Source organism: Carcharhinus amblyrhynchos, chromosome 12, assembly GCF_965287045.1.
Source record: "Carcharhinus amblyrhynchos chromosome 12, sCarAmb.v2.hapA, whole genome shotgun sequence".
NCBI classification, from domain to species: Eukaryota; Metazoa; Chordata; class Chondrichthyes; order Carcharhiniformes; family Carcharhinidae; genus Carcharhinus; species Carcharhinus amblyrhynchos.
In genome coordinates, this window is record NC_137335.1 from 32,787,061 (window position 1) to 32,813,205 (window position 26,145).

At 42.1% G+C, this 26,145-nt stretch overlaps 1 protein-coding gene across 3 annotated transcripts in view; it reads left to right on the forward strand.

Annotated features, from left to right (window-relative positions):
* The first annotated feature begins 14,758 nt into the window (after positions 1 to 14,758).
* Positions 14,759 to 26,145, forward strand: part of tfb1m (transcription factor B1, mitochondrial) — a 47,551-nt gene continuing 36,164 nt past the window's right edge. The window contains exons 1-3 of one of the 3 annotated variants that reach the window (XM_080199777.1): positions 14,759 to 14,786; positions 19,972 to 20,036; positions 20,807 to 20,958. In XM_080199777.1, coding sequence (XP_080055903.1) covers positions 20,826 to 20,958 — 133 coding nt within the window. In that variant the 5' untranslated portion in view covers positions 14,759 to 14,786; positions 19,972 to 20,036; positions 20,807 to 20,825. Of the gene's footprint in view, positions 14,791 to 19,298; positions 19,354 to 19,971; positions 20,037 to 20,806; positions 20,959 to 26,145 lie in introns of those variants that run through there. The other 2 variants (XM_080199778.1, XM_080199779.1) reach the window with 2 other exon arrangements.

Consider the following 26,145-nt stretch of genomic DNA (forward strand, 5'->3'; position numbering starts at 1 on the left):
TGGATAGTTCTGTGACACTTGGCTTGTGTTTTGAAAAGGAAGGAATTTCCCCAAATGCATTTTCTCTTTTGGCAAGCACATGTGATATATTTATCTGTATCAATTTCTCCAGCTTTCATGAACAAGCCATAGGGGTGAATAGCAGACTTTGTTTGACAGTAAAGTAAATTGACATTGTATTAAGGGATATATTGCCCTGCAAAATCTCTGCCAGACAGAGTCTTTGATGACTTTCTTTTGAAGAGTCAAAATGAAGTGGTGATGACATTTATTAGGATTCAGCTATCGTCCTGAAATCTCAGAGCTAACTAGAGTGACCTTTCCACTATTTGTATTCCTGTGGCTGACAGAAACATAGGAATAGACATAGGAGTAGGCCATTCAGGCACTTTTCCCAACAATCAATTAGACTGACCTAAATCTTAATTACATTTTTTAACCTTAGCCCCCATATCCCTTAACACCTTTGTCCAACAAAATGCTATCAATTTTATTTTTGAATTTTTCAATTGAATTAACCTCAACAGCTTTTTGGGGAAAGGGTTATAAAGTCACAGAGATGTACTGCACAGAAACAGACCCTTCCGCCCAACTTGTCCATGCTGATCAGGTTTCCTAAACTGAACTAGTCCCATTTGCCTGCATTTGGTCCATATCCCTCTAAACCTTTCCTATCCTAAATTGTCTTTTAAATGTTGTAATTGTACCCACCTCTACCACCTCCTCTTTGAGTGGTTAACTGTTAGTTCTTTGAGAGGAGATCACCCTCCCCTTTGTAATAATAGGGGAGGGAGGACCAGTGAGGGAAGGTGGGGGGCTGGCCTGGGAAGGAAGACAAACTCTCCAGGGAATGTTAGAAGTGTCCAGGAAAGGGTAAAAATAAGCATGTCACATTATAGGAGAGTGGATGGCCTTTCTGGCATTGAACATCACAGAGAGATGTTTAGATCACATGGGCTGTGAGTTCTTGAATTTGGTTTGGGTACTGGTAGGAAGAGAGCACACTTACGGTCAGAGGAGGTGATCAGGTAGAGTGGAAGTGCTAGATTCTTGGGTAGGTAGTGGATGGTCTCATGGGGGGAATTTCATAGAATCATAGAATCCCTAAAGTGCAGAAGGAGGCCATTTGGCCCATCGAGTCTGCATCGACTCAATCCCACCCAGGCCCTATCCCCATAACCCCATCATTTACCCTAGCTAGTCTTCCTGACACTAGGGGTCACTTTAGCATGGCCAATGCACCTAACCTGCACATCTTTGGAGTATGGGAGGAAACCGGAGCACCCAGAGGAAACCCATGCAGATACGGGGAGAAAACTCCACACAGACAGTGACCCAAGCCGGGAACCGAACCCAGGTCCCCAGTGCTGTAAGGCAGTCGTGCTAACCACTGCGCCACGGTGCCACCAAGGTTGCGGAAAGCCAGATTACAGCTGGCCTTGAGAATGAGAATTAGGGATGGGCAGTGAATGCTAGCCTAGTCAGCCCTTGAGTGGACTGATGTAAAAGATGGATGCTAATCTACAAAGAATATACTTACTAGATGGATTCCACCAGCTTGTTCACAGATCCACTGAGATGTAGATGATGCAGGCTACAGGCAACCCTGGCTTTCCATGGGTTTGCACCTGAATAAGGAGGAAGCTCAGGTTAATCCAGGGCTAGGAAGAGCAAAGGCCTCAACAGCAAGAAGGTCAGGATACTGTGGTTAATGCAAAGGCCATTGGCACAACCACAAGCATATCCTAGGCAATGCACTTATCTACAAATGAGTGAAAGGCAATATCAGAGGCACCTGAAGATGTTCTGTAATGTGCCTGCTTATATCTACCTGCTTCTACATACTGCTTTGTGGCCACAAGGACCTGGAGGCAATCCCATGCCAGTGATGATCAATGTCACTGCCACCCTGAACCTCTTTGCCAGTGACTCCATCCAGGCCTCCAATGGGGGCCTGTGTGGCATCTTGCAGTCAGTGACAAGTGCATCTAGGAGGTGACAGATGCCCTCTTCTGGAGCATGCATGAATTTATCAAATTCAACTTGGATCCAGAATGCCGGAGCATTGGGTTTTGCACTAATCACTGGTTTCCCACAAATGCAAGGAACTATTGACTGCACACATGACCTTCTGAGTTCCCTGGCATTGGCCAATCACATAGGAGATCATACAAGTCAAATCCTGCATGTTTGTGCATGGTTCCTGGGAGCTCACACGACCCCTACATTTTGAATCGCTCCCAGGTGCCACAATTTTTTGAAGAAGCTTGGCTATTGCGGAGCTGGCTCCTTGATGACACTAGTTTGCAATCCATACAGTGAGTGCCATCAGGAGAGCTACAATGTTACATTCGCCTCCTTCAGAGCTATAGTTGAGCAGACTATATACTTTCAGGTAAAGTTCAGAGGGCTCAATACTCCTTACTGTCTTCTGATCATCGTCTGCTGCATCTTGCACAATCTCACACTAAAAGGAGGCATGTCTTGGCTGAGTTACAGTACGAGGTCTCACAACACCAGGTTAAAGTCTAACAGGTTTATTTGGCAGCAATAGCTTTCGGAGCCTCACGCTCCTTCTTCAGGTGAGAATTCCATTCACCTGAAGAAGGAGTTTGAGGCCCCCAAAGCTAAATAAACCTGTTGGACTTTAACCTGGTGTTGCGAGACTTCTTACTGTGCTTTCTCCAGTCCAACACCGGCATCTCCACAACTTGGCTGAGTTAGATATGAAGGGATGAGATGGCTCCGCTGATAAGGATGGTGAAGGGGATGGTGTTGATCAGGACAAGGATGACACAGAGACACATGCAGAGGCCATTGCAAGGATATGATGTGGCAGACATGCTCTTGCTAATCTAGCTAACAGACTCCAGTCAGAATAAGTTGCTGAGACATTCCCTTTACTAATTGGTTTACTGTCATCTGCTGGCTGGCAGGCCACAACTCTTTTTTGGCAGCTGACATTACGTTCTGCTCTACAATACCTTGATTTATGATAGCTGAATTAAACTGCACTATTTAGCATCTGCCTTGCTGGTGATTTGTTCCTTCGCATGTATTAAACTGTAGTGAAATACAGAGCTCTGGAGCTAAATGCAGACATTAGAAAATACACAGCACTCCATGTTCCCACAACCTCAGGCACCTGTAAGTTGAAATGTGATATTTCCCATGCCCTCACAAAATGTGTGTGTTTGGCATCTTCAAAGCAAAATGGAAATTGCACCTTTCACAAGTGCATTGATATCACTCTCACACCTGCTCCCAATGGGCAGCTGACCATGGAGAGAGCTCTTTCAGGTAGAACCAGGTATAGACCATCTTTGCACAGGGAGGAGTGTGATGAGAACACCATTTGGCCTCTTGAGATCGCTCCTTCATGCAGATTGGTTAGGGAAGGTTATGTACCTGCCCCCACTGTCGTCACTCGCCCATAGTAAACTCATATCTCTTGACATATTTACCATCCAAAATATTTTAAGATTACTTAATAACCATGTATCACCTGCAGTTTGTGTTGTTGAGTATCAACCATTTTGGACCTTTCAATTGAAGAAACTCACACAAGTTTCAGTCATAGACGGTCTCAGAATTACTTTGGGACTGTGTTGTGTCTCATTTTCACAAGTCCCTTGATTCCCTGGTATTTCTGGGAGATTTCTGTATTTGATTTGATTTTTGATTTATTATTGTCACTTGTATTAGTAAACAGCGAGAAGTATTGTTTCTTGCAGGCTATACAGATAAAGCATTCTGTATATATGCTTTATATATAGAAGGGAAGGAGAGAGTGCAGAATGTAGTGTTACACTCATAGATAGGGTGTAGAGAAAGATCAACTAAATATAAAGCAAATCCATTCAAAAGTCTGATGGCAGCAGGGAAGGAGCTGAGTCAGTAGGTATGTGTCCACAGACTTTTGTATCTTTTTCCTGACAGAAGAAGGTGGAAAAGAGTATGTACAGGTGTGTGGCCCTTGATTATGCTGGCAGATTTTCCGAAGCAGCTGGAAGTGTCGACAATGTCAATGGATGAGAGGTTGGTTTGCATGCTAAACTGGGCTTCGTTCACGACCCTTTGTAGTTTTTTGCAGCCTTGGACAGAGCAGGAGCCATGCCAACCAGAAAGAATTTTTTCTATGGTTATTAAAAGTTGGTAAGAGTTGCAGTGGACATGCCAAATTTCCTTAGCCTCCTGAGGAAGCAGAGGCATTGGTGGGCATTCTTAACTATAACATCGGCATGGAGGGACCTAGACAGATTGTTGGTAATCTGGACACCGAGAAACTTGAAGCTCTTGACACAAAGTAATTGTTTAGTTTCTGCCCATTTCCCTGTTTTTATTATAAATTCTCCTGTCTCCATCTGCAATGAACCCACATTTGTCCTTGCTAATCTCTTTCTTTTCACATACCTAAAGAAGCTTTTACAGTCCACATTTATTTTTCTCATTTGCATTCATATTCTGTTTCCCCATTCTTTATCATTTCTTGGTCTCTTTTGCTGGATTCAAATTGCTTCCAGTCCTTGGGCTTACCACATTTTTCGTACCCTTATAAACCATTTCTTTTTATCTAACAGAGTATTTAACTTCTTTGGCTAGCCATTGATTGAGTTACTATTCTGGGGATTTTGTGTCAAAGAGGAATTATATTTGTTGTCGCCATGTGATACCTCTAAATACTAGCCACTACCTATACATCATCAATTTTTTTAATGTGTACATTCCCAATCCACTATAGCCAACTTGCTCTTCATACCTTTATAGTTTTCTTTGTTCAGATTCAAGACCCTACTTTCAGAATGAATTATATTGCTTTCAATGTAATGTAAAATTCTACCACATTATGGTCACTATTTCCTAAAGGTTCCTTTGCAGCAAAGTTATTAATTAGGCCATTCTCATCACATAATACTAAATCTGATATATCCCAGTCCCTATTTGGAATGGCCCTATCCTAGTTTGAGTGCATGTTACTTATCTGATTGCAGTTTGAGCATCTCTAGGTTTCTCTTCACAATGCAGCGGTTACTTTGGGAGTTCCTGAAGCCCATCCTCTGCTCTCTCCCTCATTGACATGCTAACACTTGCTGACACCATCCGCATATATGCAATGGGTGCAACTTCTCCACTATCTTTCTTGACCTTTCTTGATCCTTCCACTTTTTCAATACTTTCAGGTGCTTGTCAGGCATTTAATCTTGAAACATCTCAATTTTCTCCAGTTAAACATTTGGACTGAAATCATCACCTTTAGCACCTGTACGCTTTCCACCAACTCTATCTTTCCTGGCCACACGTGCTCTGAAGCAGATTGTTTGCAAATAATGTGACCCTGAGTTTATATCCTTAAACTGTTGTCATAAAGGCTGCTGATTGTGAATTTTCATGCCAGAGAGGCAAGAAACACACTTGTCAGTCTGGATTCCACACAGTTTTTAACCAACCAAAAGTGAAAGTGAAAGAACTCTTGGGAGAAGAAAACCGTCTCACCTGACCTGTCATCCTTCCCACAGCAATTCAAAAGATTGTAAACTCTCAGAAAGTTATTAGGCCCAGCTTATGAATAAACAAAACCTCATTTAAACCATTTTGACAGCAATAAAAGGACATCTAATCAGGCAACCAGTGCCATAAAAACAAAAAGTTTGTTTACAAACTGTAGAGAACATGATTAAAAAAAATACATTTCTTAAAGGCGCAGTATTGGCATATGTTAGTTGCTTACCTTTGTCTATTGCATGCTCCTTCTGCTGTCATGCAAGTCGTCTGCATTTTAGCTTCACCAGGTTGACACATAATGTTTACCTATGCCTGGTGCTACTCACAGCATACCCTTCTGCACTCTTCATTAAACTAGGGAGGATTCTCCAGCTTGATGCTGATAGTAGAGTGGCGAGGATGCCAGGCCAAATACAGTTCTGTTGCTGCTGATGGCCCACAGCACTTCATGGATGCTTAGTTATGAGTTGCTACATCTGTTTGAAATCACTCCCATTTAGCACGGTGATAGTGCTACACATAGAGGATAGAAGGTATCCTCAATCTGACCCAGGACTTTGTTTCCACAAGTACTGTGCAGTGGTCAGTCCTACCAACACTGTCATGGAACAATGCTTCTGCAACAAGTAGATTAATGAGAAAGAAGTAGGTTTTTCCCTCATGTTGATTCCATTCACCAACTGTCACAGACCCAGTGTTGCAGCTATGCCCATTAGGCTTTGTCCAGCTCAGGCATATAGTGATGCTACCAAGCCACCCTTGGTGAAGACATAGAAAACCCCACCCAGAATATACTCTTGTGCTCTTGCCGCTCTCAGTGCTTATTCCAAGTGGTATTCAACATTGATAACTCTGATTCATCAGCTGAGGGGGTGTGGTGGTCATTAGCAGGTTTCCATGCCAACATCTATTGGGTCCAGAATCAATGTTGAAGACACATAGGGCCCTGCCTCCTGACTCACTCCCACCTCTGCTGATCTGTCTTACCTGTTAGACAGAATATACCCAGGGAATGAGGATGATTGTGTTTAGGACATCATCCATCAAGTATGATTCTGTGAGTCTGAGTAATCTGTTGACAGCTCTCTCAAGTTTGGCGCTAGTAAGGGGGCCTTTGCAGAGTCGACAGACCTAAATGTATGTGTCATTTTTGATGACTAGGTGGACATCAGGTAATCCATCAGATTTCCTTTTTGACATTTCAATAGCAAATGGATACAACTGAATTGATGCAGGATCATTACAGAGGTCATTTAACAGTCAGTCACACAATGGTGTGGATCTAGAGTCATGTGTTAACAGATTTGACTTTATTTATTATAGTCACATGTATTAGTATACAGTGAAAAGTATTGTTTCTTGCGCGCTATACAAAGTAGACCGTACATGGAGAAGGAAAGGAAAGAGTGCAGAATGTAGTGTTACAGTCATAGCTAGGGTGCAGAGAAACATCAACTTAATGTGGCATAGGTCCATTCGAAAATTTGATGGCAGCGGGGAAGAAGCTGTTCTTGAGTCGGTTGGTACGTGTCCTCAGACACTTAACTTTCTCCCCATGAAAGAAAATAGAAGAGAGTATGGGGTCCTTGATTACGTTGGCTGCTGTTCCAAGGCAGTGGGATGTGTCAACAGTGTTAATGGATGGGAGGCTGGCTTGAGTGATGGATTGGGCTTCATTCACAATATTTTTATAGTTTCTTGCTGTCTTGGACAGACCAGGAGCCATACCAAGCTGTGATACAACTGGAAAGAATTCTTTTCATGGTGCATCTGTAGAAGTTGGTGAAGTGTTGCAGTGGACATGCAAAAATTCCTTAGTTCATAAGAAAGCAGAGGCATTGGTGGGTTTTCCTAGCTATAATGTTCACATGGAAGGACCAGGACAGGTTATTGGTGATCTGGACATCGAAAAACTTGAAGTTAAATAGTTAAGAAAGCCCACTATAAGGCGAGAACCCTAATAAGTTAGTAAGATTTTTAAACCATCAGACATTAAGTCACTGACATAACTACCAGCATTAAGTTAAATGAATTTTAAAACAAACTTAAGAGTGAACAAGAAAGCAGTTTATACCCATAAGTCACAATAAGAGATTTAAACAAGTGATTATGATTTTAAGACATATATGCTGATCTTTTGAACATATAAATGTATTTTTAAGGTATATTGTTTACTTTAGTCCACACGAGTTTGCTGTGAAGCTTCATGGTAAAAGACATTAGGGCAAAGTCATATTCCAAGAGAATGTTTAAAGCTTGGGAATATGCCAGATTTATTAGTAAAATTTAGGAAGGAAAGAACACTTAACCACATTTCACATGGGTTTACTCATTGCCCAGACATGGAGTCATGTGTTAGTGGAACTTGTGGGAATGTTCATTTGAACTTTGGGCTAACGTCTGAGATTACTAGGCAATACAGGAAGTGGTGCCAGCAAAGACAGGAGCTCGCTTCCAGATTTTACAGATTAATAAAATGCCATTATGTCAAGGGATAAGGTGCAGTTGGCTAAGATTTATGACAGATATTATTGTTGATTGGGTATATTGAAGATGATTGATTTTATGCTAATGATAGGCAGGAATAATTGATAAAAAAACAAGCTCTGATTTGAATTGTATACATCAGATTTTCATTGGAAAGGTCTAGCTGACAGCAGTCTTCACCCTTTGATAGTCTCCTAGTTGCCGCTGGTTACATAAAGTCACGTCTTTAAATAGAAACACTGGTTTTGTGAGTCTTGTACTGTCTGATGTTTAGGCAGTACTGGTCACTTTGGATACCCTACCTACAGTCTTCTTGGAGACAAGTGATGGATAGTCATCAGAGTCTGATGGTAGGATGTGCCTCCTGAGGATGAGTATCTTTATTTTACCACCCAAGTTTGAGGAGTAACACGTTAAGTCGTCGGATCCATCAACTGACTTATCCAAATGAGGATTTGGGGCCACGAAGGGAGTGTCACTGACTAACGAAACGCAGTTAAAGTGGAGGGGGTGATAACAGAAATTCTGTGAGTGAAGCTGAGAGATAACGTTAAGATAAGATGTAAAATTGTTGGATGTGCTTAATCCAAAAGACCAGGGACAGGCTCCTGATACTGTTCACTTAGTAGAGTGAAGAAGGCCTTGCACCAGTAGTCTAAGAGGTTAGAACCAATTGGAATGGGCAATGGTCAGCCTAGGCATTAGAAGGTCCTGTTAGAAAGGGAGGGGGGGAGGAGGAGGAGGAGTGAGGCATTTTTGAATTATTTTAAAAATGACAATTCAGTGAGTAGTCCCCAGTAAAGAAGTGTTAGGGTTATGGAGGAGTTGTTCTCAGCAGGGGCTGAGGACTTCAGTGCAGTGATTCCCGGGAAGGGGAAAACTTTAAAAATCAAAAGTTAAACAGGCAAAGTGCAAGTAGATTGTAGTAACAGCACTTATAAATCAGACAGACAGAGAGAGCGAGTGGGTGAGCAGGACAAAGGAAGCTGGTAATGAAAAACACAGTGTAACTGTATAGTTTACACTGCCATCATGTGGGTCTTGTAAGGTAAGGCATCAGAGAATTTGGAAAACAAGAAGGTTTTTAACAGTGTGGGATTTATTCAGAATTAAAATCAAATAGATATGGGAATGAATATAAATTCTTGAATTTCCTTAATCTTGAGAATTATCAGTGGCCATGGTCATTTTCAAGGATAGGAATTTGACAGTGATTTGAGCTCTGCCATTTTGGAAAAGAAAATTTATTAATTGCATCAATCCCAAAATAGATGCAATTTTACATCTGAATAATTGTAAGGGAAGTTAACTATTTCAACAAATAGTTGATTCAAATCTGTATCATTCCAAGACTTGTTGTCTGCATCAGTTTATGGAAACAGAATTGTAGAAATAATTAAACATGCAAATTTTAAAGTTTAGGCCAGAGGGATATGACAGTAAGTGTGAAAGTCCTACAACTGGCAACAAAATTATAAATTTAGATTTAGATTCTGAGAAGACAATTAATCTGGAGTTTTTGAATGCTTGCCAAGAAAAAGTGATGATGTAATGACCATCATTTGAGATGTAGGCTGCCCCTTCTGAAACCAGCAGAGGATTAACTCTTTCTTCCCAGGCAGGATGGATCTGTGTGTTTTAAGATTTGCAGTAGCTTTAATTTATTTGCAGATATTCAATATAGTAGAAATTGTTAGCTTAAATCAAAATCTAGACAGTGAAGATTTACAAAAAGTAGAAAGGGTGGTGGGAGTGCAAAGTTTACATCTGTCCCTTTTGGATAACTTGTGGTAACAGCACCGGTCAACTTCGGGCTGTTCGACAATGATAGTGATCCAACAGCATTTCAGTTTGACTGCGAGGATTAGATGTTCAAAGTTAGTGAATCAATGGGAGAAGTAATTCAGAACACAAAGCTCACCCTGTTGCAAATGCTTGAAGATGGGAAGGTTGAAAACAGTATTAAATGCCAGACAGCCTCAAAGGGAAAGCCACTCCTACCATTAAACAAACAGACTATAGTTAGAGATGAGGGAAATAATTCAGTGGAATAAATGAACACCAGAGGAAAGGAACTGGTATGCAATGTACAGATGAACATAAGAACATAAGAAATAGGAGCAGGAGTAGGCTATCTAGCCCTTCGAGCCTACCCCGCCATTCAACAAGATTATGGCTGATCTAAAGTGGATCAGTTCCACTTTCCTGCTTTCTCCCCATAACCCTTAATTTCCTTGTCTATCAGGAACCTACCTACCCGTGACTTAAATATATTCAGCAAGGTAGCCTCCACCACTTCAATGGGCAGAGAATTCCAGAGATTCACCACCCTTTGAGTGAAGAAGTTCCTCCTCAACTCTGATCTAAACTTCACCTCCCCATACCCCCTTATTTTGAGGCTGTGCCCTCTAGTTCTGCTATCCTTTCTAAGTGGGAAGAATCTCTCTACCTCTACCCGATCTAGCCCCTTCATTATCTTATATGTCTCTATAAGATCCCCTCTCAGCCTTCTAAACGCCATCGAGTACAGACCCAGTCTATTCAATCTCTCCTCATAGGCTAATCCCCTCATCTCCAGTATCAGCCTAGTGAACCTTCTCTGCACTCCCTCCAAGGCCAATATTTCCTTTTGCAAATGCAGCGACCAAAACTGCACACAGTACTCCAGTTGCGGCCTCACCAGTGCCCTGTACAGTTGCAGCAAGACCTCCTTGCTTTTATATTCTATCCCCCTCGCTATAAAGGCCAACATTTCATTTGCCTTCTTGATCACCTGCTGCACCTGCTGACTGGGTTTTTGCAATTCGTGCACAAGGACCCCCAGGTCCCTCTGCACCGTAGCATGCTGAAGCTTTTCGCCCTTTAAATAATAATCCCTCCTACTATTATTTCTACCAAAGTGGATAACCTCACATTTGCTAACATTATACTCCATCTGCCAGGTGCTCACCCACTCACTCAGCCTATCCAGATCTCTCTGCAGACTTTCCGCACCTTCCATGTAACTTGCTTTTCCACTCATCTTCATGTCATCAGCAAATTTTGTTACCCTACGCTCAGCCCCCTCCTCCAGATCATCTGTGTAAATGGTAAACAGTTGAGGCCCCAGCACCGATCCCTGCGGCACTCCATTAGTCACCAACTGCCAACCAGAATAGCACCCATTGATTCCAACCCTCTGCTTCCTATTAGACAGCCAATCCTCTATCCATGCTAACAACTTACCCCCAAATCCGTGCACCCTAACCTTTTGCAGCAACCTTTTGTGAGGCACCTTATCAAACGCCTTTTGGAAATCTAAAAACACCACATCCACCAGTTCCCCTCTGTCTACCACGCTAGTTACATCCTCATAGAAATCCAATAAATTTGTTAAACACAACTTCCCCTTCACGAATCTGTGCTGCGTCTGCTTGATCAAACCGTTCTTTTCTATGTGTCCTGCTATTTCTTCTTTGATGACGGATTCTAGCATTGTTCCAACTACAGACGTTAAACTAACCGGCCTATAATTCCCTGCCTTTTATCTGGTACCTTTTTTAAACAGCGGTGTAACATTAGCCGTTTTCCAATCTTCCAGCACTTCCCCAGAGTCCAGCGAATTTTGATAAATAATTACTAAGGCATCTGCTATCACCTCTGCCATTTCTTTCAGAACCCTGGGATGCATTCCATCCGGTCCTGGGGACTTGTCTACCTTCAGTCCCGTTAGTCCTTCAAGCACTACCTCTCTAGTGACAATAATTGCATTAAGGACCTCATCTCCTACCATCCTTCTATCTTTAATATTTGGCAAGCTATTTGTGTCCTCCTCTGTGAAGACAGACACAAAAAACTTATTGAGATATGGGGAAGTGAACAGGGTAGTTAGTAAAAGAGACATTATAGAAGAGCTGATAGTGAACAGAGTAGGACAGAACTAAAGATAGAATTCATTTGACGGATACAGGGAATGACGATAGTGATAAAAAGCGACATTTAAAAGGATTCGAAAAAGTAAAATATAGTTTAGGTGATAGCTACGGATGGAGAAAAATTTTTTTTAAAAAGAGAAAGAATAGACACTAATGGATATTCTGATTGCTCATTCTTCATCTTAAATAGCATTATTTTGTAAGGTAACATTTTCTAATGTCAGAATTCTCCTAAATTCAGAAGGCTAAGGAAGTACGGCATGTCTGCTACCAATTTTTACAGAAACACTACAGAAAGCATCAGACAGCTTGGTATAGCTCCTGTTCTGTCCAACACCACAAGAAACTACAAAGGGTTATGAACGTAGCCCAACTTATCACACAAACCAGCCTCTCAACCACTGACTCTGTCTATACTTTCTGCTGCCTTGGAAAAGCAGCCAGCATAATCAAGGATCACACGGGCATACTCTCGTCCTTCTTTTTCCATCAGGAAGAAGATACAGAAGTCTGAGATCACGTATCAACCAACTCAAGAACAGCTTCATCCCTGCTGCTATAAGATTTTAGAATGAAACCTTATATTACTAGGTAGATTTTTCTCTCCATCCTTAGCTATGAGTGTAACACAATATTCTGCACCTTCTCCTTTCCTTTTCCCCTTATGTACTTTATGAATGATATGCTTTGTGTGTATAGCACACAAGAAACAATACACTGTATCCCAATAAACGTGACAATAATAAAACAAAAATGTCCAGGTAAGAATGGAAAATTTCCTATCCAAATGGGCATTTTTGAACTAGATGGATTTTTACAACAATTGACATGGTGTCAGTCATTATTAGCGAGCCTAGCTTTGTTAATTTTAGATTTATTAATTGAATTTGAATTCCACCTTGTCTCTGGATGGCTATTACGTAAAGTCCATTAACACTACACCACTGCCTCTCTGGGTTAGTGTACTTCACAATTACAAGCTGTTATGAATGGCTTGTGGGCTTCTGCCCACATTACTTGACATGGTAGATCCTTCCAGATAGTAATGCTTCCTAATATCAGTCCAGCGTTTTAATATTTAATATTACCTTCTCTTAACCTGAGGGTGTGCTACGATTTTTTTTCCAATTCCTCTTTGTTATTCAGATACCTTCTTAGATGGTTATGAGCTTGAGCTAGAACATCTGGGGAGAGGCAGTTACAGCCAGATTGCCACTATTCCTTTTTACTTACACTGCAATGAAGCTGCACATTTCACACCCAATCTTCTGATTCAGGCCTCAGAATACTGCAGTGCAGTGGGATACCGAGGTTTCAATCTGGATAGGAGAATCAACCAAAAGGAACCATGTCCCCTTTTTACTACACCAGCTGTTGTAAGGCAGGCAGGTTTAAATGTTCGATCCATTTTATAAGATAACTGTATAATGTAAGTGGGTAGGATGGTCGGGGGGTGGTGGTTTGATGATGGGAAGAAGGTGGCTTGCTGGGCAGTTCAGATGGTCAATTGAGGAGTGGATGAAAGAGTCAGGTAGTCAGTCACAGGGGTATGGATCTGGTGGGGGAAGGGGGTCAGTAAGGGGATGTAGGACAGATTGGGAGGGTCGGCTGGTCAATAGGAGAGGGCGGTCAGGTGGTCAATCAGGGGCAGGGTGTCCATTTGGCAGTGGCCTATTGGTCAGTCGGAAAGGTAGCAGGAGATCTGGGGTGTAGTCTGAAGGGTACTTGGAAGGATGGCAGTATCAGAGGCATTGGGAGTTTGTAGGGATACTATTGTGGCTGGTTGTACAGGCAATTGGGAGGATAGTCAGACATGTGAGAGGTAGTCAACTGTGTAGTCAGGGAGGGAGATGGCGAATCGTCAGGGTGGGGTTGAAGGATAGTTGGAAGAATTGGGGTGGTTAGGAAGAGATCGAGAGTTGGGAAGGTAGTCACAGCGATCAAGAGTAGTCGTAGCTGTGTGGGGGAGTAGTTAGGATGTGGGGAGGATCATCAGTGGGAGGAATAGGGTTTAAACAGGGTAGGGGTATTCGGGCAAGTGTAGGATATTCAGTTGTAGTTGGGTATCCAGTGGGGTCAGGATAGGGAGAGCGTCAGTACTATACCCAGGAGTTAAAACTGGTTTTAATTCTTCTAACTTTTCCATGGAAACTATTCTGTAAGAGAGTTAGAACCATCTGATGTCCAGTGCGGGCTAATTACCATTGAAAGTTGAATTTCCCCGACAATTTCTGCACAGACTTTGAGCAGGGCCAGAGTCAGCAGTCTGGACCATCTTCTGGGTTACCTGCAGGATATAACTCCCCCTCTTTACTTCTCCCTTTCCAGTGGAATGGAATTTATGTGTCCAAGTCTAACACTGCTGCATTTCTCTCTGTCCCTTTCAAAGGAATAGATGCTATTTGGTTCACTCAGTATTCTCAGTTAGGGGTACAAACCACCATTACTCATAATTAACACTTCACGGTTCAACATGATCTTCACACTCACTATCAGATTAACGGTTGAACAAAGGCCATAAACAGGGAAGTAGGATGATATGAATGGCAATATTCTGCGAGTAAGTCAGCACAAAATAACAAACATTAATTAGCACAATTCCCACAATTCATATCTGAGCACCCTCTGACCTACTGCGCAGCCGCAAGATCCCTGCGCATGCTCTTGGAGTGGTCGCTGTGATTGGTCTGATTAGGCAGAGACCATTGTGATTGGTTTATCAGGCGAGGTCTTCTCGCTGTGATTGGTTTAGTCCGGCTCTGCCTCCTCACTATGATTGGTTTATTTTGTCTCCACCTCCTCGCTGTGATTGGTTTGTCCAGTCAGTCACCTCGCTGTGATTGGTCAGCAGTGCTGTCACTCAGTGGTGGAGCGGCAGTGTTGGTCGGTAAGGCGCTGCGGGTTCGGGGACCGGGCTGGGTGGCTGATGGCGGTTTGGTTCTTTTTCTTTCAGTCCAGTGTGTGCGTGTGGTGTGGGCTTGTTCGGTGTTCTTGCTGAAGTTTATGCTGGGTTTTAGTTTGGAACTGGCCGCGGGGATGGGCTGTCTAATCTGGAATATCAGTTCGTAGCTAACTCCATGAGGAGCCAACCTCAGGGTGAAGGATTGGATCTCCGGTGTTTTGCTCATGGGACCATGGTGTTAGTGAAACTGAATCCTTAGTTATAGACTCCTTACAATGCAGAGAGGCCATTTGGTCCATCGAGTCTCTGCACCGATCACAACCCTATCCAGGCCCTATCCCTACAACCCCATTTATTTACTCTGCTAACCCCCTGACACTTCGAGGCAGTTTAGCATAGCCAATCAATCTGATGCGCACATGTTTGGATTGTGGGAGGACACCGGGGAGAATGTGTATACTCCACATTGACCCAAGCAGGGAATTGAATCCAGGCTGCTGGTACTGTGAGGCAGCAGTGCTAACTATTGTGCCAGCCCCAAAAGGAAGATCAAAGATAGAGTCAGTTTCTCAAATGTCTGAGAATCAATGAAAGCAGCAACTTACATTTATATAGCACCTACAATATAGTAAAATATTCCAAAGTGTTTCACAAGAAATGTTATAAAATATTTGACACAGAGCCCAAGATATTATGACATATGACCAAAATCTAAATTCTTAAGGAGTGTTGCAGAGGAAAAGGAGTATAAAATGTAGAGCCATAAGAGAGTCATTGGTATGTTACAACAGGGGAGGCCATTTGGCCAACTTTGTGGCAGCTTTCTGAATCAGACGTTCTATTCCCAGTAACCCTGCGCGTTCATCGTTTTCAGATAACAGACTTTTGAATACCTTTATTGAACCTGTCTTCACCACACAAATAGATGCCAACCACTTACTGCATGAAGAAGCCTCTTGTCACTATTGCTCTTTTGCCGATTTAAATTTCTCATTCATAGAATCTCTACAGTGTAGAAAGAAGCGATTAGGTTCATCGAGCCTGCGCCAACAACAATCCTACCTTGTACCTTACACTTTATCCTGCTAATTCCCCTGACACTAAGGAGCAATTGAGCATTTTGGAGTGTGGAAGGAGCATTGAGAGGAAACCCACACAGACATGGCCAGAACATGCAAATTCCACATAGACAGTTACTCGAGGTCAGAATTGAACTCTGATGCTGTGAGGCAGCAGTGCTAACTGTTGTGCCACTGTGCTGTCCTCGTGATGAGTGAGAACATTTTTGCCCTATCTACCTATAAATGCTGGCCTGCCAGTGATGCCCATGTACCACGATCGATTAAAAAAAACTTCAAGATTTTGTATATCTCTTTTAAATTTCATTTCAATCCGCTCCTCCAAGCGAAATAGTTCCAACTCCTCCAATCCATCTTCACAACTGAATTTTCTCATCCCTGCAACTTTCCCTGCAAATTTCTTCTGTGCTCCAGTGTTTTTGCATCTTTTACAGAATGAGCCACTGAGGTCTAGACACAATAGTCCAGCTGAGGCTGAACTAGTTAGTGTCTTATACAAGTTCAACCTAACCTTGCTCTTCTACTCTCATGCCCCTATTAATAAAGCCTGAAGTTGGTCTACAGATTTTAATGCTCAGATCTTTACTGTAATTTTATTGCTGCATATTTGAAAAGTTTGCATTCGCTGAACAGGATGGTAAATTGCTCGCGTAACATCCTAGTGCCACTTTTTCTAGAATTTGCTTTGGGACTATCCCTCCTCCTTTACTCTTTCTCAACTGCATGTTGTCTTTCGGTGACAATATCTGAAGATACAATGTTAGATTACATATATAATTATATTGATTACATTCAGTTTTACCTCATCATTGGAGAACTGAAATTTCCAACAATTAAACTTTAGGAAGCCATTCTTCTTTTGGCCCCACCACTAACTTTTTTAGCCAATGGTTTAATTCCTTTTTCCCTGGCCATTATCTCAGGCTTAACCAGACTGAGGCTGAACTTTGAGTTGAGCTTCTGAACCAAACTGTTGCACTACAATGATCACATCTATAATATTGCCCATTTAGGCCCCTGCCTCACTCAATCTGCTAATGTGACCCTTTTATTACTTTTTGTCTTTGTTCCTTCCTGCGCTTTCTTAGCCGGCCTCCAATCTTCCACACTCCCTTACCTTCAGCTCAGCAAAAGCTCTGCTGCCTATATCCTGCATCCGCCCTATGTTTGTTGATACTCACTGACAGTGACATCATTTTAATTGCCTTTTAAAATGATCATCAGCACGTCCAAGTCCCTTCATGGCTTGAGCCTTTCTATCTCAGTAATCTCCTCCAACCTGACAATGTGTGAGAATTCTGCATTTATCCAAATTGACCTTGTGTATATACTTCTTTTGGCCCACAGTTGGGGGACTTCTTATGTCTAGGCATTGAACTTTGGGATTCCCCAAAACGTGCCAAAAAACATCCTCTTTAACAATGCTGGACATCCTACCAGTGTTTCTTCTCAATTTCAAAAGGTCATCTGCACTGCATTAGTATAAACAAGTTTTTTTCTGGTCTCTGTGACTTATTATTCACATTGCAATGTGTACATTTAAAATTAGTGGCTGTAGTCAGGGTTTCAGAGAGGCAGAACTCCACTTGTGTTGTATGGCCCTTGTCTGAACATAAACTATCCTGTTTAAACATGTGATATGCTAATGCTTGGATACATGTATGCATGGAACTCTTAGCCATCAATATCAAACATATATGCGTAGAAAGCATGGAGGGAAGCAAATGACCCGTACAATCTAAACATTTACTTTGAGGTAAAATGGATTTTAAAACTCTAATTTTGATATTCCAGTGACTCCACTCCATGCAGTGTGAAACCCAAGCAGTGAGAGACTGATATTTGAAATGAGATTCACACCACTTTGGTTCCTGATTCTGTATTTATATCAGAAGTTTAAAGTTGGTGTGAAACTGATGTCACTTTCCAGAGGAATTACTTGTAGTGTAAATGCAACACTGTGTTGACAGTTTGTCTTGAAATTAGCCAGCCTTTGCTGTGAGTCCACAACCATTTGGAAATATATGGAGACAACTGAAACTCATTTTACAGTACAGTCTACAACTGATAGCAAACTTTTTTCATATTGTCTGGATTTAAGGTTTTGGATATTGATAGTTCCTTGAGATTGCACAGAATTCAGGGCTTCAAAATAACTTAGTGCAAGAATGACACAAACATTCTTTTGCCATTTTTAAGGCAATATTTTATTTCTGTTTGGCTTGTTATAGACAAAGAGAAAGATGACCTGCAAAACATAGCTTTGAATTGTGTTAAGGCAGATTTTAAAATAAATCAGCACCTGGCCAAAGTTGACTGGGAGTAGCTCCTTGTGGGAAAGGCTACAACAGAGCAGTGGGGGGCATTCAGAAAGGAGCTGGGGAGAGTGTAGGTTCAACATGTACTTTTTAGGGTGAAATATAAGGTAAGTTCAGGGAACACTGGATGTCAAGGGCAATTCAGGACTGGATAAGGAAGATAAGAAAGGCTTAGCCCTAAGGGAGCAATTCAGCTGCGACCCTAGAGGAATATAGGAAGTGCAAGTGCAAATTTAAGAAAACAATTAGGAGAGCAAAAGGGAGTATGAAAAAGTACTTGTGAACTGGATTAAGGAAAATCCTAAGATATTATAAATACATTAAAAGGAAGAGCTTAACCAGAGATGAAGGGGACAATGTGTGTGTGCCGCTGTAGGACATTAGGTGTTAAATGAATACTTCTCTCCAACCTTCACTCTGGAAAATGAGAATGTAGGTACAGAATTCAGAAAAGGGACTGCGAGGAACTTGCGCGGTTTAATATAGGAAATGGGGAGGTATTGGAGGCTCTTACAGACTTAAAACTGGGCAAATCCCCAGTCCCAGATTAATTGCATCCCAGGCTGCTGTGGGAGGTGAGGTGAGGCAGGAAATTGCAGGGGCTCTGACACAAATTTTTAATTCCTCTCTGGCCACAGGGGAAGTGCCAGATGACTGGAGGAGAGCTAATGTGGTTCTACTTCAACAGCTCCAGATCAACAATTCTTGTTTAAACTGGAATGTGGAAAGTGTACAAGTCATATCTCAGACTGAAATGTGAGCTTAGCAAAATCACAATATTGGACTAAACACCAAGCAGTAGCCTTTAGGTAGAAAACAGTCCCAAAACCAACAAATTAGAGAAAATCTTTGTAGCCTTTTCACATCCACTCAAGTGTATGGCAACTAATGGAAGACTGAGGTCAATGAACATTTCTGTTCTCAACTATGGCAGAACTCAGTAAGGAACCAGAAGTGACAAGTAGATTATTTCATTCAGTGCCCAGCAAATTTGATTCAATCCAGGTGACATTAAGAAGCACCAAACAGAAGGAGCGTTATCGACACAGATAGCATCTTGGCTGTGGTGCTGAAGTCCTGTACTTCAAACCAAGCTATTTCAGAATGGCTGGAATGCTGGAATTTACCTAACACTGTGCAAGATTGTTCAGGTATGTCCTGTTCCACAAAAAGGTCAAATTTAACCATTGGATTAATGCCCTATCAGCATCTTCTCAGTCATCAGCACAGCAATAAAAGGAATCAAGTGACACCGATTCACAGAGAACATGCTGCTAATGTTCCCCTCAGCTTTTGACCTCAGCACAATCTTAAACCTGGTATTGTGCGCTGGGTTTTGCTGGGAAAGTAATGGTGCGTTCAACAGCATTTATCATTATTCATGCACAAATCAGACAGCAACATGTTTCAAAGTGAAAATCCAAAATCCAAACTTCCTCCACAAGTTGCTTGAAAACCGTATCTCGGCACCTGGCTCCCATTCAGATATATTCAAAGATGTGAAGTTGCTGCATTGACCTCGTACATATGGACTACACTTGCTAAAAAAGTTAAGCTTGTCCATTCCAGTTTTAAGTATTCTTTTAACGGCATAGTAAGTCTTAATTACTGCCTCTCTGGCACTGAAAATGAACCACTACAATGTTTAGTCACTATCCTTCAACATTTAATTATTGTTGGAGATTGAAACTAATGAAGTATTTTAAAATCTCTTTCATCTCTCACACTCTCTATTTGTCTTACTATGTCTGATTTGACATTATTTTCAGCATTTGAACTGACATTTCCTGGTTCAGACGGTGCACGGCATTTGACATAATGATTCTTCATTCAGGTTGGTTAAAGAGATACACAGTTGTTAGTTATTTTCACACAAGTCTCAGAGATCCTAGATAGAGGGTATTAAGCCATTTGGATATACTGCTAACAACTTGTCATACAAAATCTCACAGATGACCTCTGGGCAGTGCAAGCCTAACATGTTGCTCAGAGCAAAGCCAGATATTGTAAATTTGTACCAAATAATGTTTCTGTTATGATTCAAACAGTTCAGTTCACTTGTGTAGATAGAATATACAGTTAACAGTCATTAAATCTGCTTTGAATGAATAATATTCTGTATCTAGTGAACACTTTCTCTGATGCTGGAAGCTTTTAACAAATGTGAATGTTCAGCAAATCTAAATGAAACAGTGGAACAGACAAAATCAATAACAAGTTTATATTAATTTAAGCCTTTGTAAAGTAAATCTTGGTAAAAATGCCCAGTGGAATGCATTCTGCTCAGGATGAGGAACAGCAACTGCACTATAATATGAAGAGTAACATGTTGGATAGCCCAGTGGAAAGACATATTTATAAATTATAACCATTACATCCATATGTTGGACTGTTATCCAAGCTTGACATCGGTACGCCATGTAAAATTGATCTTGAGTTTTCCAGGCTTCGTAAACCAAGGCCAGTAACCTCTGGCCCTCAGTGAATGCTAAACACTGCAAAGCAGGCGCTAATGCAATTCCTAATTAATTGACATTATGAATTTGAGATTTTCTTTCCCTGTAACAATGTATTGTTTGGTAACTTCTTACTATATTCTTCCAGGAGTATCAAGAATTTGACCATGGCAACACCAGGAAAAATAGTTTTCACTCGCTTGCCTCCTCTTCCCACCATTGGAGAAATTATCAAGTTATATAAACTAAGAGCTGAAAAGCAGCTCTCTCAGAACTTTTTGTTGGATTTAAGATTAACAGGTAACTATAAATTTAAATATCAGACTGAAGACGTTATCTTTTACTTCTTTTAAATTTTAGGGATGAACATCTCATCAGTACATCTTCCTATTTTTTCATGTCCATGACTGGTAATTATTGTTTCACCCAAATTGACATGTCCAAATCAATAATTCCGTTATATAAATATGCTACTGCTGTCCTGCACTTCAAATAATTAGTTGAATTAATGATAAAGCTATAGATAAACCTTTAAAAATAGAATTGAGAAACAGTTCAGAACAAAGTTTTCACTTACGTACATTGTAATTAACATTACATTTCATGTTAAATTTCAATGTAACTGTATCCCGAAAGAGAATTTCCTCACAGTGCTATACTATGATTAGAGTGGAAAATAATGTGTTTCACACTGTCTTGAGACAATGGCTTACTACTCATGACTATCCACTGGGAGAGATGTGTAGATCAAATTGCAGTAGTCTTTGGTTATTGTCAATTTAGGTTTAACAACTAAAATTTATATTTACTTACCATATGAACACAGACATTAAACTTTCTCAATAGTAACAAGTACGAATGAGTTGTTATGTCCTGTATTTTTCATGATTAACCCATGTAGTCTAGTCAGTGGTGAGATGGTCCCCCCGGGTGTGGAGAGTCTGCAGAAGGATCTAGATAGGCTGGGCAAATGGGCCAGGAAATGGCAAATGGAATTTAATGTTGGCAAGTGTGAGGTGGCCCACTTTGGTAGGAAGAATGGTAGGAAGGACTATTACTTACGTGGCGAAAAACTGCAGCAGGCGACGGTGCAGAGGGACCTCGGGGTCCTTGTGCATGAGTCGCAAAAACCCAGCTTGCAGGTGCAGCAGGTGGTCAGGAAGGCGAATGGGATGCTGGCCTTCATAGCGAGGGGGATTGAATATAAAAGTAGGGAGGTCTTGCTGCAGCTGTATAGGGCATTGGTGAGGCCGCAGCTGGAGTACTGTGTGCAGTTTTGGGCACCGCACCTGCGCAAGGATATTTTGGCCCTGGAGGGAGTGCAGAGGAGGTTTACTAGGCTGATACCGGAGTTGAGGGGATTGAGCTATGAGGAGAGGCTGAATAAACTAGGCTTGTACTCGTTAGAGTTTAGAAGAATGAGGGGAGATCTCATTGAGACGTATAAGATGATGAATGGGATGGATAGGATAGAGGTGGAGAGACTCTTCCCGCTCAAAAAAGACAGTAGGACTAGGGGGCACAGCCTCAAGATAAAGGGGGGGTGGTTTAGAACGGAGTTGAGGAGGAACTTCTTCACTCAAAGGGTGGTGAATCTCTGGAATTCTCTGCCCGTTGAAGTGGTGGAGGCTGCCTCGCTAAATATTTTTAAGAAGCGGGTTGATGGGTTCTTGATAAGAGAGGGGATTAAGGGTTATGGGGAGAGGGCGGGAAAGTGGAACTGAGCCACGACAGATCAGCCATGATCTTATTGAATGGCGGGGCAGGCTCGAAGGGCTAGATGGCCTACTCCTGCTCCTATTTCTTATGTTCTTATGTTCTTATATTATTTGAATGGAACTGTCAGCTGAATTTGGACTGTTAAAAACTAGTTTAAACCCTGTTCCTTCTCCCTTGCTCATCAAATTTTCCCACTTATTATTTAGCCAGTACCCGTTTGAAATTTACTAAAGCAAATTTTGGCAGTACGTGTGAAAAACATTTACCAATATTAAATGTCTCCGTTAGATGTTGTGTTGTAATATGTTTTAACTACTAAAAGATAAGTTGACTAGCACTTTCTGTGTTGAAATGCATTATAGTAAATTGCACTTATGCAATGAATTTATGACATGAACAGAAAGTATTTGCTCTGTTACTATCCATAATTAGTAAGTTTTGTTTGGAAAGAGGTGTGCATTCATAGAGAGAGAGAGAGTGATTTACAGCACAGATTAAGATCCTTCAGCCCATCGAGTTTGTGCTGGTCAAAAACAAACCACCCAGCTATTCCAATCTGATTTTCCAAAACACTCACTTGGTCCATAGCATTGCAAGTGCACATCTAAATACTGCTTAAGTGTTATGTGGATCTGTGTCTCTACCACCCTTTCAGGCAGTGAATTGCAGACTCTCACCGCTCATTGGTGTCAAAAGTTTTCTTCACATCCTGTCTTCCCAATTAAGTAATTCAGTAGAAAGCTTTTGTGAGTTTTAAAATAAAGAAAAGGTTATTTATTCTTACATCGATCAAATTAACGCAATGTTAAACACCCAATCTCAAGCATGTACACAGACACACACAATGTACACAGACACATGCATACATGTACTTAAAAAATTAGATACAGATAGAGTTCACCTTTACAGATTGCAATTAATTTAGCCTCTGATTTATGATCTTCAGTCTCTCAAGTGGCAGACCTGTGGCTTCTTAAATGGATTTGATTGTTTAAATTTGAAGTGAGTGTCTTATAAATTGAAGGGCTCATATCAGGTTGTGAAGTTTCTTGTGGTTGAATAACTAGGCAGTTGGCTCTCAGGTGAACTTTGAAACTGGAACAGGTGAAGTACTTTGGCTGCTTGATGATTTGTAGTTGGTTTTAGAGTCCAATTCTTAGACTGACTGACAACTGATGGATCTGCTAGATTCTGAGGTAATATGGATGTTATTCCTGAAATAGGGTTCAATTACATAACTACTAGGTTAACACTGAGACCCAACCAGTCTAGATTGGATGTGGGAGGTAGGTGTGATATAATGGAATATTGATAGTTGCCACTGAGTTTCGATCTTCCCTTTTGTCAAATATGAAACATAGATACAGGAAGTCTGGAAATGCTATATTCTTTAGATGACGACCCATCCTTAAACAACTTGAGAATTCCACAAATGGATGTGAGGTACCCTCATCTATGTCCATATATAATTTAGTATTTGCAAGAGATTTGATATTGTTTGCAGTCCAAATGCCAAAAGTCACATGATTTGCGGCACCTGTCTTAGCAACTTGTTTGTCTCCAACTAAAGTATTGACTGAATGTTCGTTATATGACATGCTTGCATTGGACATGGACTATTCAAAACTGATAAGACACTGGTTGGGATCTTTAGAAGGGTCAATGGACTTGAAATGTTAATTGTGTTTCATTCTCCACAAATGCTACCAGAGATTGGTGAGGCCGCAGCTGGAGTACTGTGTGCAGTTTTGGGCGCCGCACCTGCGCAAGGATATTTTGGCCCTGGAGGGAGTGCAGAGGAGGTTTACTAGGCTGATACCGGAGTTGAGGGGATTGAGCTATGAGGAGAGGCTGAATAAACTAGGCTTGTACTCGTTAGAGTTTAGAAGAATGAGGGGAGATCTCATTGAGACGTATAAGATGATGAATGGGATGGATAGGATAGAGGTGGAGAGACTCTTCCCGCTCAAAAAAGACAGTAGGACTAGGGGGCACAGCCTCAAGATAAAGGGGAGGCGGTTTAGAACGGAGTTGAGGAGGAACTTCTTCACTCAAAGGGTGGTGAATCTCTGGAATTCTCTGCCCGTTGAAGTGGTGGAGGCTGCCTCGCTAAATATTTTTAAGAAGCGGGTTGATGGGTTCTTGATAAGAGAGGGGATTAAGGGTTATGGGGAGAGGGCGGGAAAGTGGAACTGAGCCACGACAGATCAGCCATGATCTTATTGAATGGCGGGGCAGGCTCGAAGGGCTAGATGGCCTACTCCTGCTCCTATTTCTTATGTTCTTATGTTCTTAGATACATTTCACGTGGGCTTGGTGATTTATCTATTTTCAAAAATGCTAAATGCCTTAGTCTCTTCTGTGACTCTGTTTATCTCATGCAATATTTCACTGTCGTGGTGCATTGTCTGCATTGTCTACATTGTCTCCTTTGGTGAAGAGACACAGAAACGAATCACTAAAAACCTTGCTACATTTTCTGTCTCCAAACACAAGGTTACCTTTTTTAATCTTAATTTTCCTTGGTTGTCCTCTTGCTCTCAGTGTATTTATAAAGCACCTTTGTGTTTTTCCTGATTTTACTTGCCAATTTATCTTTATGTCCTCTATTTGGATCCTTGTTTTATTTTTAATTTTGTCCTTACAATTTTGATACTCCTCTAGGCTTTTTGTCAGTTGAACTCTTGGTATCTCACTTAAGTTTCTTTTTTTTGCCTTTCCTTACCCTGTTTGCCTTGGGTATGGATGGGCCGAAATTTGCAATCAACATCATTTTCTAAATGCAAATATATTTGTTCTGAATCCTCTCTATTTCTTGAATGCTTTGTATTGTTCTGAATACTGATTTATTTTCACATAGCTGTTTCCAATTTGCTTTTCCCTAAACAATGCCATTGAGTTAAAGTCGCAATAGCCCCAGATAACCATAGGCTGACTGCTGGTGATATAACCTGAGGATCACTACACCTCAGGTCAGGAACAAGGTTGGGAAAGTGGAGCTTTTCTGAATAACCTAACCCGGTACCAAAATTAAACCTGTGCTGTTGGCATTGCTCTGCATCATAACCAGCTGTCCAGCCAATTGAGCTAAAAAGACTTCCACTCACACTGTTTCCTCCCTCAAACTCTCTCAGCCCATCACACACCTTCTCCTCCTAAGGCTCAGTCTACCCTTGCACTCCCTCCCACTCACACTCTCCTCTTCCTCGCCTTCCTTGCCCCGCCGTCCGCCCTTCCTCACCCTGCCGTCCGCCCTCCCTCGCCCTGCCCCCACCCCACCCCAATCTTCCCAGCTAGCCCCTCTCCTGGCTCGCCTATGCCTTGTCCGGCACACGAACCGGCCCCATCCCGGCCTTATCCCTGGGCCCACCCCTGCCCGGACCCTGCTTAGGCCCGTCCCTGCCTCGGCCTGCCCTTCACTGACACCACCCGAGCCCACCTCCCCTGCTCCCTGTCACCCACATTCCTCTCCCCTGCACTCCCGTTCTCCTCTCACTGGTCTGTCTTGCCCCACTCTCCCTCCACCTCTCTCCACTCCCCCTCCACTGCTGCCCCCCCCCCCCCTTGCCCCGCTCCCAGCTGTTCCTCCCCAGCTCCCCCGTCACCAGTTCCCAGGTCCCCCACACTGGTCCAGTCCCGTCCCCCCGCTCCTGGTCCTGCCACCCCGGTGTCCGGTCCCACCCCAACCCCACTCCCGGTCCACCCTCCCCCTCTCCTCTTGCTCGCTCCCCCGTTCCCCCCTTCCCTCACTCCCCCGTCCCCCTTTCC